This window comes from Odocoileus virginianus, chromosome 30 (genome assembly GCF_023699985.2).
Source record: "Odocoileus virginianus isolate 20LAN1187 ecotype Illinois chromosome 30, Ovbor_1.2, whole genome shotgun sequence".
Taxonomy (NCBI): domain Eukaryota; kingdom Metazoa; phylum Chordata; class Mammalia; order Artiodactyla; family Cervidae; genus Odocoileus; species Odocoileus virginianus.
Window position 1 is genome coordinate 8,266,188 of NC_069703.1, and position 14,691 is coordinate 8,280,878.

Consider the following 14,691-nt stretch of genomic DNA (forward strand, 5'->3'; position numbering starts at 1 on the left):
TCAATTCATGTTACCTTGTACAATTAAAACTCCAAGAAACCTTTGTACATCAACTATACTTTAATAAATTTTTTAAAAAACTATAAAAAAATCCCTTGTTTTATACATCACAGGGGCCCATTAATGACTTATTCCTTTTTTAATCTTAAACTGAAAAAGACAACAGAAATAATGTATCTATATCATATACAAGTTTTCACACCTGTGGATAAATTAACAACTTCCCACTTATTCAGAGAAGAATTCATAGAGGAAGCAGAATTTCATACTTACATTTTTTTCTGATTGGAAAAAGAAGAAAATCCCCCATAATCCTACAACCCACCCAATTGATATTTTCATATATTTTCTTTGTCTTTTCCTATACATATAAGTAGAATTTTATATCATTGACACTGTATTTGGCACTCTGCTTGATTCAAATTACATTAAATGCATTTTTTGTGTCACTTTTTTAAAATGGCATTTTAAATGGCCGTATACATTTAATTTCCCTGTAGTAGGAAATGGCAACCCACTCTTCTTGCCTGGAAAATTTCATGGACAGAGCAGTCTGACAGGCTACAGTATATGGAGTCACAAAGAGTCAGACACAACTGAGCGACTAAGCGGACACTGCACATGCATTTAACTATTCTAATGCACATAAGAAAAAATGGTGACTAATACACTTCCTCCTGAACTCATAACTTTTACATACTCATGACCCACCGCCCAAGAAAACCAGCCAGAAAGGATTTTTGCTTATTTACTGCTCTGCATATTTGTTCTTAAATAAAATTTTCTAGTCAAAAATAAACTTTATTATAAAGTTTAAAAATAAATTTTAAATAGGAAGCAGGAGAGAGACAAGATACCCATTTACAAATTAATCAAATGTACACAGTAAGGAATCACGTTGCCATCACTGCCACCTCCCAGAGTCCACCATCTACTTTGCAAGTATGAATAGCTACACAATCAGTAAGATAAAAAACTCTCTTGACTATGCAGTGAGGTTCATGGCTATTACCAAAAGCCTTGTGGAGCAAAACTGAAAGGATGAAAAGGAACAAGAAAGACCAATGAAAGGAGTGATGAGTTTAGAGGGGGAGGGTTACTGCATAGCGTTCCCTAGGTTAACACTCCTCTTCCAAAAGGCTGGAAGCTACTTTTGATCCACATACACTGACTCATAGTTCAGCATATAACGTAAAACGTGCCGGTTGTTCTTAAGGCTACCTATTCTGGGAAAAGCAAAGAGCTTGCCATCTTTAGGCTTTTTGCATATGCAAAATAGCTGGTCAAATGAATCCTGCATCTCATATCCTTGAGAATCACAGAAAGTTAATGGCATATGTTCTGGGAAACTGGAGGGTTTGGGTTAATAAAAAGCCTAATGCCCATGGGTTTATGACATTATCTTGTGCTCTTATCCTTTCTTGGGTCCAAATATCTGGCTTCAAATAAAAATGGTTACCGTAAAATGGGAAGGGGAGGGGTTAGATCAGAAGCCCTTGAACTACATTTTAGTAGACTTTCTATCATCCTTTATAAGAAAATATTCTTTATTATCAAACCTTCAGCTCACCTGGAGGGAACGACCTCTCAGAGAAAGAAACTGACTGTGCTATGCTCGGGAGAGTGCTCCCCCGATGCCCCAGTGGTGAAGACTCCTCCTGCCATGCAGGGGACACAGCCTCCACCCCTGGGTCTGGAAGAACCCCTGCAGAAGGAAAGAGCAACCCGCTCTAGTACTCCTGCCTGGGAAATCCCACGGACCAAGGAGACTGCTGGTCTACAGGGCACGGGGTCTCGAAGAGCGGGACACCAGTGAGTGGCTTGAACAACAACAACATGCTGACAGGAGCACGGGGCTGCTGCCTTCTCACTGCATGGAGCATGAGTGTCACTCGAAAATAACAGCGTTGCTGATGTATTTTCTCTTTTAAAGACAATCTGAATACTATTCTGATTCAATTACTGAAGCTCTTTTCTGGCCATGTCAAAATGAAAAATCATGTTTCAAGAGTCTAAATTTGTAAAAACAGGCTCAAGAAACCAGCTCTCCCTGCAGTTTAGTTTGGCCCAACTTCTCCAACACAGGAAAAAGAGGTTCAGAAACACTGTTTCTCTGCCACAAATGCATTTGCTAGGTCACCCGATGACTTCTCCATCTTGAGGGAATTACCTAAACTAACAAACAAATAAACCAGAACAAAACAGAAAACTAGACATATAAAACCTCAGGACTTGAATATCCAATCACATTTTGTTCTGCCTCCTTTTCTAGCTTCCTCCTGCTCTACTGTTTCTCCAGCACATGAATGACCTGTCTTATCATGCGTTGTTTGCTCTATGATATTAATAAATGTGCCACAAACTGCACGCTTGTGATGATCTGAATGACAACAAGGATCTAATACATATACTTCAAAATAAACAATTCTAAGTTTTTCCACTTGCCCAAAACAGAGATCAGCAATCTAATTTAAAATAAAATAAATGAACTGTGATTTTTTTTTTCTCCTCTGTGACATTATAGTACAGGATCTAGAGATAACACCTTCATTTACCTACAAAATAAATTATATCTGCAATCTAGAGCACCTTCAGGATGTTGATTCAACTTTTACAAAGTGTAATATTTAGTCATTTTTAATCACCACTTTCAAAAACTTTAGGGAAGCCAATATTGGCTTTTGGCTTTTCTCCTCTTTAACCCCCCACCAAGGACCGTATCTCTTGCTAGTGGGTCTCATCTTGGTGAGCAGGACTCTCAGTCCACATCACTGAATGGAACCGTGTGGCTCCCTCGTGCAAATTTCCTGAGAGCCCCTCCCCTGAGCATGTGCCAAAAATCAAATCTTGGCCACTTAGTGCTCTGCGCTCCACATGTGCGCTCACGGCGCGTTCAGCAGCCGCGCTAACTGAGACGGATAGCCCTGTCAAACAGGAAGCTGGCACACCAGGGCGCAACAGTGGGATACAATGACCTTTACATTCAGAGAAAAATATCCCTAAAATGGCATGAAAAGTTTATGGGGGGGAAGGAGGGGAGATTCTTTTCTTTCATTTGGGCCCATAGCATGCAATAAAAGCAATGATGCCCAGCGTGCAATTTGCTCGGGATCAAATCTTGAATCCTTCACACAAGAAGGAAATGAATCATCCTTTATCATGCTGCTTTGAAAGCAGTGGACTCGACGATTCAGCCGTATGTACCGCTGCATCCAGACAGGCCAAGTGGAGGGATTCAGCATGCACTTCAACTCACAATAACCCACAGTCCTGGGAAAACATTCCTAATCTCCTGTAGATGGGTTGGTTTCAGACGGTAGAACCAAGATACAATTTGAATATTTAATTTTTAAAAAATTTTTAAAGTAATAATCAGCTTACAAAATCAGAGTCAAGAGCTTGGTAATTTAAACCCCATGTCCTTGGTCACCATATTTGTAACTTTTTTTAAACTGCTTAATCTCTTGTTTCCGTCCCTAAATAAACAGAGGATTGGACTAACAGTTCTTAGGAAGTATATGAGGAGGAATTCATTTGAAAAAGTAGCAAAAATCAATAGCACATACACAAATGTTAAGTAAGGACAGAAATTAATATATGGAATAAAACCAGGCAGTCACATGCTTCTGTCCTTTAGTTACAGCCATTATCATAATCTATACAATTCAGTCATTCCAGCTAAAAGACAAACATCATTCTACTGGGTCAAAAATTTATTTTTCTATTCTTCAGGTTTGGGGGCATTTTTGTTATTTGTTTCATCAATTATTTGGCATAAAAGAACAATGGGCGTCACCAGTTCACAGTGGGGTCCCCAGTGCTGTACAAGTCACACTGAAATAATGAAGCAAATTTAATATTTAATTAAATCAGTAAGATGAATTGATCACAAAGACACTGAGCATTTTTTAAATGACTGGACCACAGAACTACAGACAGGTTTTCAAAAATACAAAAGTACAGTATACGAGAGGCAAACATTTTTTTTTTTCTATTTAACTAAAAGCTGATCATAAAGTACAAAAACTGCAGGCCCAAAGCAGTGAATAAACTTAGAAAACTGAAAGCTTATAAATCACATAGTAAAGTTTGGATAAGTTAGGAGTCAAATGTCTGAGTACTCTAAGAATACCGATATGAGGACTTAGAGAAAATAAGAGAGATATCAATGCAAAAAAAACAAAAACAAAAACCTCTACGATGACCACTTTGAAATGCAAGCGGCAAAATGAAATGATTTTGGTGTCTCTAGAGGTGCTGGTCAAATGTTTCCCAAAGCAACAAGAGAAGAAGACTCTCCATGAAACATTCTGCTGTTGACTGTTTGGGAAAGATGCTAAATATGACCATTCTCCAATCCCTGTTTGGAGAATTATTTCGGGGAGCATACTCTTCCTCAAACCATGACACTCCCGCGGCACGGGGAGGAGGAGGAGATGGGAATACCTTGTGCTTGGGCCGCGGAGCTGTGGGAGTAGCCCAGGGCCAGGAGCGCGGTCTCCACCAGCTGGCTGAAAAGCACGTCCTTGCGGACCAGGACGAACTCAGCATGCTCTTCCCTGTTGTCATATTCAAGAGAGCCGTCCAACTGCTCCACCACACAAAAGACGGGAATCATCAAACCTGCAGGGACAAAATTCAAGAGCAAACACAGACATTACAAAGCAAATCTCAGTCACCATCATAAGAAGGGAAGAGACAGTTATAAAAGTCACTCATCTGTGATTGACAGTGGCTTGGATTAAACAAGCCTCTTAGTCAGATGGGGTCTAATGGGAGAGCTGTGGATTTTTTTCCCCTTCATTATTACTATCAGACTGCAGCAGAACTGCCCCAAGCAGCGTCAGAAGCCCTCAGATTCTAGTCACTAAAAAGTGGAGTGTCCCAGTTGAGGTCTCCTGACTGAGAAACCTCAAGTTCACAGTCAGCACATAAGTGAGACCAAGGAGACCTTCTGTCTCTCGCATGTCTATGGTCTTACCATCAGCTCTTAATGGGACCAGTATTTTCAGATCAGATGTGCTTTTATCTAGAAATATTCTAAGACACCTACTAGGGAAGCATATCTGATTTGAGGCCCTAAGCTATTATGTGAATATGTACAAGAAAATCAATAGGAATTTAAAAGAAACCCCTCTTGTATCCTTTATGTTTCTAAATCTTGTTAAATAGGCCATCAACTAACCTGAAAATACTCTGTTCACATAAGTCTTAGCTGACATTTAATTTATGTCAAAATCTGCATACAAATATGAAACTCTTTTTAAAAAAAATACTATATGTTAACACCAGTTACCACTGGGAAGGAATACCTTGGCTTATGTTTTCAAAGAAGTAAACTACCCTAAAGAGTAAAGCAAATTAGTATAGTTGAAAATCTGTTGAAATCTGTTGTCACTGAAATATTTCTCTGCTTTGTATCAATGTGTGAAAAGCTAAAAAATGTTTAATTCACTAAAGATTTTTTTATAAACTGTTTTTTAATAAAAAAAAAAGTCATACAGGCATTTGAATCTAAACACAGCCATGACAAAAGAAGATCAAAGTTTTACCAACATACAAGTAATAAACATGGACTCTGCTCCACGTAATTCACACAAATTAGTATGTTACAGACTAAGGATCTGCAAGAAAAATTAAAAGTTATGAAGGGGGAGGAAGAAAATCAGCTGCTCATGGTGACAGCATTTCACAATAAAAATAAGACCTCTGTGTAAAATGACATATGTGAATATGACCTCTGACACACAGAAGGCACAGGAGTTTCTCTAGAAACCCCTCCCTGTTGCCTGGACCCTGGAAGCTTCCTGACTCACTCTGATCTGGAAAGCAGAGGGTGGAAGCAGACATTCTGCAAACTATCAGGTCACAGATTTAGATTTTTCTTCTAAAGATAATACAATGGTGACACCAGTTCCCATGTGCTAATTATTATTATTAAAGATAATAAGTATTGGATGTAATTATTAAATATAACCATTATTAACACTAATAATACTCATTAAGAATTGTTATCATTAAAGATCATGGTAATTATTATTAAGCTTGCACAACAGAATAACAAGTCATACCACACCATACCTGACACAACTATTAACTTAGTATTCACTCCTAAGAACAACAAAACAGCATTATTGTCCATTGCCCATATACCGTCCATGGTATCAATTTATGGAACATAGGAAATAAGGGTGCGGCAGACATTATTTTAAACAAAGAAGAGAATTTAGCCTAGCCACATGGTGCCTTACAAAATATTTTTTAAATCATGATCAGCACTGTCATATCAAATGCTTATTTACTTATATCCAGTTTATTCCCAACTGCTTGTATGACATATAGTGAATAATATAAATTAGATTTCTTCCAAATTATCTCAGTGGTCATTCATTTATCCAACTTTTGTCCCCTGAATACTTGCTGTGTGCCAGGCATACCCCATGGTTCTAGTGATAAAAATGAAAACAAGCTTGCCCCTGCTCATACCCGCAGGGCAGTTGAAGAGTGTTGTAAAATCTTCCTAAGCAAGCATAATGGCATTTTATAGGATCCATTCACAAGAGTCCTTACCAGCACCGAGTAGCCTCCGTTTAGATCTTTTAACTCTTACATACTGGTAAATGATCTTTGTTCAAGCAAGCGGGTTGATTTCTATTTTTAATGATTTAAGTGTATGCACACATAGGGCCATGCAGTCAGTGCCATAAGCTACTTCATCACTAATACCTGTGTGTACGTAAGTTTCAATGCTGAAAATCCACGGTAGTTCCTAACGTCAACATCTAGGTGTCACACATCTGGAAACCACAGATAACACCTTTAAACGAATCCAGCTGCTCCATAACCTATCCGGCAGCCACTGCTTTAGTGACCATAAACCTTCCTCAAGTGGATGGTCACCTGAAAAAACTGAAGACCCCAGTCATTTTTTAATAATATTAAGAGTTTATGAGTTAGAGATGAAGTACAATACTAAAGCACAAAGATTTATACCACGTAGAGATTTATTTTTTGAAAATGTCAATGATCAAAATATTTCCTAAGTATTTTATTTCAGTGACTAAAGGAAGCAAATTGTTATCTGACATGACAGCAATAACTGCTCACAACCAAAAAGCAAGTACCTGTCCCTCACAGGCATCTTTCCTTCTTTTTTTGCTTTCAAAAAAAGAAGAAAAAAAGGACATTTATAAAACAAAACAGTATTAATCAGAAGTATATGATAACAGAATCTGTTCTAAAAGCACATATACACGTGATACTAAAAGCTATCATAAACAGGTTATATTTAACCACTAGAAAAAATGTACCTTTTTAGTAGAATTAGATCAATCAAAATAATGATGAAATCTTTACAATGAAATGCAATTTTTACAAAAGAAGAGGAAGGCAGGAAAAACAGATACAGTTACTAGTGACAATGACAAGAGAAATGAAAACTAGTAAAACAGTACAACTGAGGTCAAATGTAGGGAAGAAAATTAAGGTATACGTTTAAAACACAGCAAATTCCTAGGAAAGAAAACTATGAAAGGATGAGTAGATATATGTATCAAAAAATATATATATTTATTCATTTGATCACCCCATTTGCTCCAGGCAAAAGAGAAAAAAAAGAAAAAAGTGACAACAGATGAAAGGATAGTGAGAGCATGTGGCAAGCACTTCAAAAAATAAAAATGGGAAGTATTAAAAGTCCCAATAAAATAAAAATAGCAATGTAAAACTAAGATGCATTTATAACAAAATTTAGAAATGATCAAGAAGAAAAAGAAAGACAGTGTTGTCCTCACCCTATAAAGAGAGCTTATGGCATTATTTTTCTTTTATTATAGCACAGACCATCTCCAGATGATCAAGGAGAGAACTTTGAACCTTTTGATTACAAGCCTTGCTAAGCCTTTTATAATTGCAGGAGGTAAGCAAGTGGTTTAATCTAGAGGACAGGCACACAGCCCTAGCCATTTGCTAAAAATTAAGAGCTCTTCTGACAAATTGGGATAAATGGTTAATTCTGTTGTCAGAGAGGTAAAATAAGCAATTTCTCTACTAGAAAAATGCATTTTCCCAATTGTTATTAGTTATGATGCTCAAATTGCCATTTTCATCATGACGTGATTTCTGAGGAAGTGTGCATCATTATAAAGAGTTAACCTGATCTTCACCACCACAGCCCTGCAAACACAGACATGTGGGGAGATGGCTGCTTTGAGCCAGGACGGAGTGAAGTCCTGCCACTGTCATTACTAACCTACGGGAGTAATTTGTTTGACCTCTCAGCTAAATTCCTCCTAGCTAAAATGTAAATAATAATATCTACAACCTAGAATGGTGTGAGAATTAAACAATGTAACATTGTTAAATGGTCTGACAAGTAGCCCTCCAATAATGAAATCCACTTGGTTTTCTTTTTTCAAATCAGTATTAATACCACTTCACAGAGGAAAAAAAAGAGACCAATAATTTTTTTCAGGGTCTACCATCAAGGCTCAAGATACTTCCTGAAAAGCATTTCTTCAGAATGAAAATCATACCAGTAATTACTGAATGGCCTAATTAAGATGCTTAAAGGCTTAACATGTTCACCATGCCCCACAGCCCAAAAGGGTGAAAGTGTTAAAAGCACCATACTTAATATGCTAAAACTGCCTGTCCAATACAGAAGCCACCAGCCACATGCGGTGACGGAGCACTTGAATGCTGACTAGTTCAGAGCTGAGATGTGCCGTGTGACATACACACTCAAGTGCCAACAATTTAATATCAAAAAATAAAAAATAATTATATTTAACTCAAAAAATTATTTTTATTAATTGAATATAGAAATAATATTTTGGATATACTGAGTTAAACAAAATGTATTAGTTAAATTAATTTCATCTGTTTCCTTTTTTTTTTTAAAAGAAGCTACAAGAAATTTAAAATTACACATGCAGCTTTTATTACATTTTGATCAGACAAAGCTGCTCTAAGCAATCTGCCAAATACCAACATATACAATGGTTTTTCTGACCCAGGATAAATACACCACAGCCAGATTAGCAGGACAATTGTGCCATTGTCACTTATCTCTCCTCTGTGTTCCAGATCTTAAGAGACTTGAGGACAGATGTACTCTTGGTTAAACTCCAATATCTAACAGTGATATCTTCCCTGTTTCACTGAACAAATTGTAGGCTATTGTTTTACTCCTAACTATATTAATCCAAGTTCTTTAATAAAAGAAAGACTTTTTTTTGTCTTCGCTTCATTTCAGAGAACAAAATCTAAAGTGCTCAGGAAATGACAAGATAGAGAGATGAATGTGAGGAGCAAGTACTGTTTAATGTGCTGGATCTAACAGTGAAAGATGAAAGAAGGTCCAGAGGCAGAGGTCTAGATGGCAGGATTCTAGCATCTTCTGGGAGAGCTGGGACACAAAATGATACTCTCATCTGCAGGGCAACTCCTAACTCTTTGCGTACTCTGACATACATACTTACCTTTGTTTCTTCCCTGTTTACCCTGTGAAAGGGTTATTATTACTCTCATCTGATAAACGAGGAAGCTGAAACTATAGGAAAATTAAGTACGATGTCCAAAGAAACTAAGAGAAGCAAGGATAGAGCAGTTCCAGTTAGCCAACTTTAAATCTCAAGCACGCAGCAATCTTGGGGGGATGGGGGGAGGGTGGTCAAAAAACAACACTCCAAAACTCACAGCCACAGAAACATAAATGTGTGACCTTTCAGCAAAGGACCCTTCACCACTTGTTGTGTCCAATGTGTAACCCATGCCAGTTGTAAGTGAATTCAACTTTCAATAGCCTACTGCATGTCAGGGTTATGGACATGGGCACAGAGGAGACGCGGAACACAGACCCTGCCCTTCAGTGGTTCACAAAGAAAGGCTCACACGATGTGTCTTTCCCCAGCGTGGGTGAGCAGAGGCTCCAGGCTCCTCCTCAGCCCCTTCACCTGCGGGATCCACCCTCATTCCTGAACCTGCCTCCCAGTGACAGGAGCCAGACTGAGATGATAGGAGGCCAGCCTTTTACCTCCCCTCTTTCAAAGGGCTCCTGAAATCATCCTTTTCCAGAAGAAAGGCAGCCACAGGGCCTTCTCCCTTCCCTGGGGGCAGCAGTAGATCAGGTTCTAATACCTGAGAAGGCCCCTGGGCTAACTGAAGATCACAAAGGCTTTAGGGCAGAGCCTTGCATCTGTATCTGTTCTTTGTATAAAACTGAGGCAGCATCACCCTCAGCAGCTACCACAATCAATAAATCGCAGATCCGCAGAAACACTGAAACAAACTCTACCAGGGAGCCCGACTGAACGACACGGGGGCTTCCAGAAGACTGGGAAGGAGGGTGGCAGTGGGGGCAGCTCTCTTTTCTTACTGCAGATTTACCAGAAACACAAAACTACTGCTTCCGCGCTCTAAAACCTCACACCCCCTCCCAGCCCCCCGCCGTCTCTGTTACTCATATAGTCTCTAGATGCTTCCTTCCACCCTGAAACAATAAAGGCTAGTTTGAGTGCCAAGAACTGCAACCAGAAACAGAAGGGACGAGGGTGTCCTGCACCACCTTCTTGGGGTCCCAGGAAAAATTTCAAAACAGATCAAGTGTGTCTTCCCTACTCCCCTCTTTTCTGCTCCTACCCTCAACTCCCAGGGACCAACCTCCTGAGCTCTGGTGGCCCCAGGCTCCACATTCCACTCCAGAAGCCCACTCCCCCAGGAGCTGAAATTCCAAAGAGATTAATAGATAAAAAGATGCAACACTTTACAGTTTGAATGGTTTGGTCCTCTCTTAATCTCCTCAGATATATTTTCATTGTTAAAGAAGTACACTGCAGCCCATATTAACTTCCAGTGGAAAGATCTTCAGGTAAGGTAATAAAGAAAAACATGTTTTCACCAGTATTAGCGTGCATGCCATGTACATGTGTGCGTGCTAAATTGCTTCAGTCATGTCCGACTCTTTGCAATGCTATGGACTATAGCCCTCCAGGCTTCTCTGTCCATGGGATTCTCCAGGCAAGAACACTGGAGTGGGTTGCCATGCCCTCATCCAGGGGATCTTCCAGACCCAGAGATTGAACCCACTTCTCTTGCGTCTCCTGCATTAGCAGGTGGGTTCTTTATGAGTAGTGTCACCTTGGAAACCAGTATTAGGAGGGCAGGAAAAATCATCTGCCAGCCACCTATAGGTGGCACAGAGGTCCTCCAGGCTCCCTCAACTGCTCCACTCTCCAGAGTTCCTCTCTGTCTTTTGCTTGTCAACTACAGATGCTTAGAAGGATCAATTCATTTGTTTTTGCGGTTGCTTTTGTTTTTAACACTTCCCGAAGAGGAAACAGAAAGCAAGATAGAGATGGGACAGCTGAAAGTCCTGGTTGTTCACAGGTAGAGGACCAATCATTCCTACAATTATGGGGAAGGCAAAATAATTACTCTAAGGTCATGAGCTGTTCATCCATGACCCAGTTGCTTAGAATTCAGAACTAGCCCTCCAAGTAAAGTTCCACTTACAAAGTGCATTGGGGCCACTTTCTCGCTGTGCAGGTGAGGAGAAGGTAAGACTGTCAAGAAGTATTTTATTTTCAGAATTCTCTCTAGTAAAACCAGACACTATTTACAGCCCCTGGGGCAGATCTTAACTTTGGGAGATAAGAACAAAAAATAGGCCAGGGGTAGGGCTGGCCAAGTAAGCTCTGGTCCTCTCACTTATCACCTCCATGGCTCATATTGGGTTTAAAGTGGTAGGGAAGGGAGATGAGCTTTCAGATCTCTGATTCCAGGCCTGTCCCCAAACTGAGAGGCCACAATTCAACCTGAAATGAGATCTGAAGGCTAAAGGAAAACTCCAGGTCTCTCGATACACTTCAGTTCCAGAAATGCGGTGGCAGGATCAACTCGGCCTGGCCGTCTGCAAAACAGGACTTCATAGGCATGCAGGAGGCACAGTGTAACTACTTATCTAAACCAAAACTTCTGAGCTCCACCTGGGAACACAGCCACAGCAAGCCTGATCCAAGGAACTAAATTCCCAGATGTCAGGAATGTCTAGTTACAGTGAATGAGAGGCTGGCCATTTCTTTCTCCAGCACGGACTGGTCTTAGATAAGTCCTCACCTTCCCGCTCCCCCTTCCACCCCCAGACTGACCTGCAGCAGAGACAAGAGAAATGTTCATTCATTTTAGCAAAATGCTAACTGCACCTAGACATGAATAACCACCATTAATAGGCAGTGTGGGTTCTGGAAACCCGATGACTCCTCAGCCATCTAACTGGTCCACATCACTTTGGCCCTACTGCATGGCATTCTGCATCAGCAGACAAGGAGCACTTTCTAGGAAAGGATCTTCACATGTGGATCCAGGAGTTAACTTACTCCATGTTCTCCAGGGAAACACACCAGATCACGGGGCCCTGCAAGACCACTGCCGACAGAAACTGTCAGTTGCTCACCACAAAGGCATCTGCTGGCTCACAGCACCTTGCCCTGTGACTGTACATACCCTAGGGCCCCGAGGGCGTCTTATCTGCAGTCCTACCCATGGCACTGAAGGCGGCAGCATCTTTTCTAAGGGCAGTAACTACAGAGATGAAATGTTTACCCATCCCAGAATGAAAACAAAATTTAAGAAAAGAAAAAAGTTGAATATGCAAGCTTGGGTACCACAGAAGTGTTCAAACATACGGCACGCTGTGTGAGGATCCCCCAGCTCAAAACTGAATTCTTCAGGTTCTTCTCATATTGAGTTAGAAATGCATATACTAGTTAGTCTTGAGACTCAATGGCATGTCAAAATGACTGTACCACAATTCATTAACATCAGGATCTCTGTCCTCCATTTAGTAAAATTTTATTCTGGAGATTTCTGGGAAGGTCATTTTTTAAAATAGTATTGAACTAGAGATGTATTTGCCACTCCCTTCATTCTCATTATCCTCTCTGGAAAAGCTATTTGCAACTCAGCCCCAAGAGTGAAAAAAGGAGTCAGTAAAAGTTATCTTTGTTAGCAAACTAACATTTGCTTCATCATCACAGGTTTTGAGCTCTGCCTAAATGCTATTTTATCTAATTTAACAATTAAAAAACCCTTGATTAATTTCTCCAGTGTAGTGTTAAGGAAAGAATAACTGTACTGAGGTTCTCTAGCAAGGAATTAATAAAGGAATCAAGCACTTGGCTCTCAATAAGACAAGACTACCCAGATTTCTAGTGGGAATATTCCAGAGTACAAGCATGTTTTCTTTGGGGAGTTTAACTCACCAAAATTATTAAAAATTGAGATCAAACACTAGTGCAAAGCCCCAAAGGAAATCATACTAGAGTGGAGAGATTTTTATCAAATGAAAACCTGAAAAGGTAAAGTTTTTATAGTGAAAAATAAAAGGCTTTCTCCCTTACAAGAAAAAAATCCTGCTGCCCTATATCTATGTTTAGGGTTCAAATAGCAAAACGTATACAGATATTTAATAAATGTGTAAAGATCGTCACTGTGAATTGCATGCAGCTTTCACAAAACCAAGCGTAAACAGAGAAGGAGCCATTACCATCCTTTCCCAACCACTAAAGCCATTCTCATTCTCGTACCCAACAAATGCCTCCACTGAGATGCAGCGGCACCCAGGTCCTCGAAACGGCTAACACTGGGAGGTAAAAAAGAAAAGAACAGGAGGAGAGAGCAAGAAAGTCAAAATCATACTGTGTATTCTGCAGTTCCCTAAGGGGACACTGAGCTCTCTAGATTGCAGCACATAGGATATTATTATTGTGACTGAAATGAAGTTAATAAAACCCAGCATACAGACTGGGGAAACTCGGGTCCCCACTGATGGAATACTTCCCACACAATGTATTTTAAGCATATATGTACCTGTGTAATTGATAGTAGTTACGTAAATAAGAAAAACAAAACAGAAAAAACTAGCATATTGTTTTTCATTTTATGATTCTAAGATATCTCTTTATAATTTACATCATTTCCCAAAGGCAATATTAAATTTGACATTATAAAACCAAAAAGACTATTTTAGCTCTTGAGTGTAAATCCACTGAAACTCTTATACTCATTCTTAATGTTATCCAAAGCATATCACCCAATCATAGTAGGAATGGAATTCCATTTTTAACTCTCTTTGAAAAGTGTCACAAAAGCCCAAAGTGATTTGTCTCCTGGAAAAAAAAAAGTCATGAACCTTTATCCTAAAGAAAACATATATGCTTCTACCTTTCCTAAAGCATAAAAACCCTGGGAGAGCACTGCAGTTTTAGATTGGGGTTAATCCCAGATATGGAATATCCCAACTTCAAAAATATTTCATTCTTCCTAGATTCCCTGAGTTCCCAAGTTATTTAACTCAAGAGCAATTTCTGAGCCACAAAACGAAGCATATTAGTGTAGTTTCTCCCTGTCCCTTGAGAGGCCACAATTTTAAAACAGTTCTCATCTCACAGGCTCAAAACAAACTACCAGAAAGACAAGTCAAAGGCTCCTTTTTGAAATCAGCCTTAAAGGAGAAAGGGGTTGCTTCGGAGGTTAATTCAGAGGCGCAGGTTTAGGTGTAGGCCTGTGGGTGCACGCCTCACCTGCCTGCCACAGTGACAGAGACTGTCTCAGCGCCACCGCCCAGATCTAGATAAAGATGACAAAAGAAACTCTACCCAACAGGTTCCATGAATATGGGCTCATTTCTTT

The 14,691-nt window shown here is 39.7% G+C and overlaps 1 protein-coding gene across 7 annotated transcripts in view; it reads right to left on the bottom strand.

The window, feature by feature from the left end:
- SATB2 (SATB homeobox 2) overlaps positions 1-14,691 on the bottom strand; it is a 248,557-nt gene that overhangs the window by 165,199 nt on the left and 68,667 nt on the right. For all 7 annotated transcript variants that reach the window (XM_020890434.2, XM_020890433.2, XM_020890435.2 and 4 more), the window contains one exon: positions 4,447-4,623. In XM_020890434.2, the coding sequence (XP_020746093.1) occupies positions 4,447-4,623 (177 nt within the window). The remainder of the gene's footprint in view (positions 1-4,446; positions 4,624-14,691) is intronic.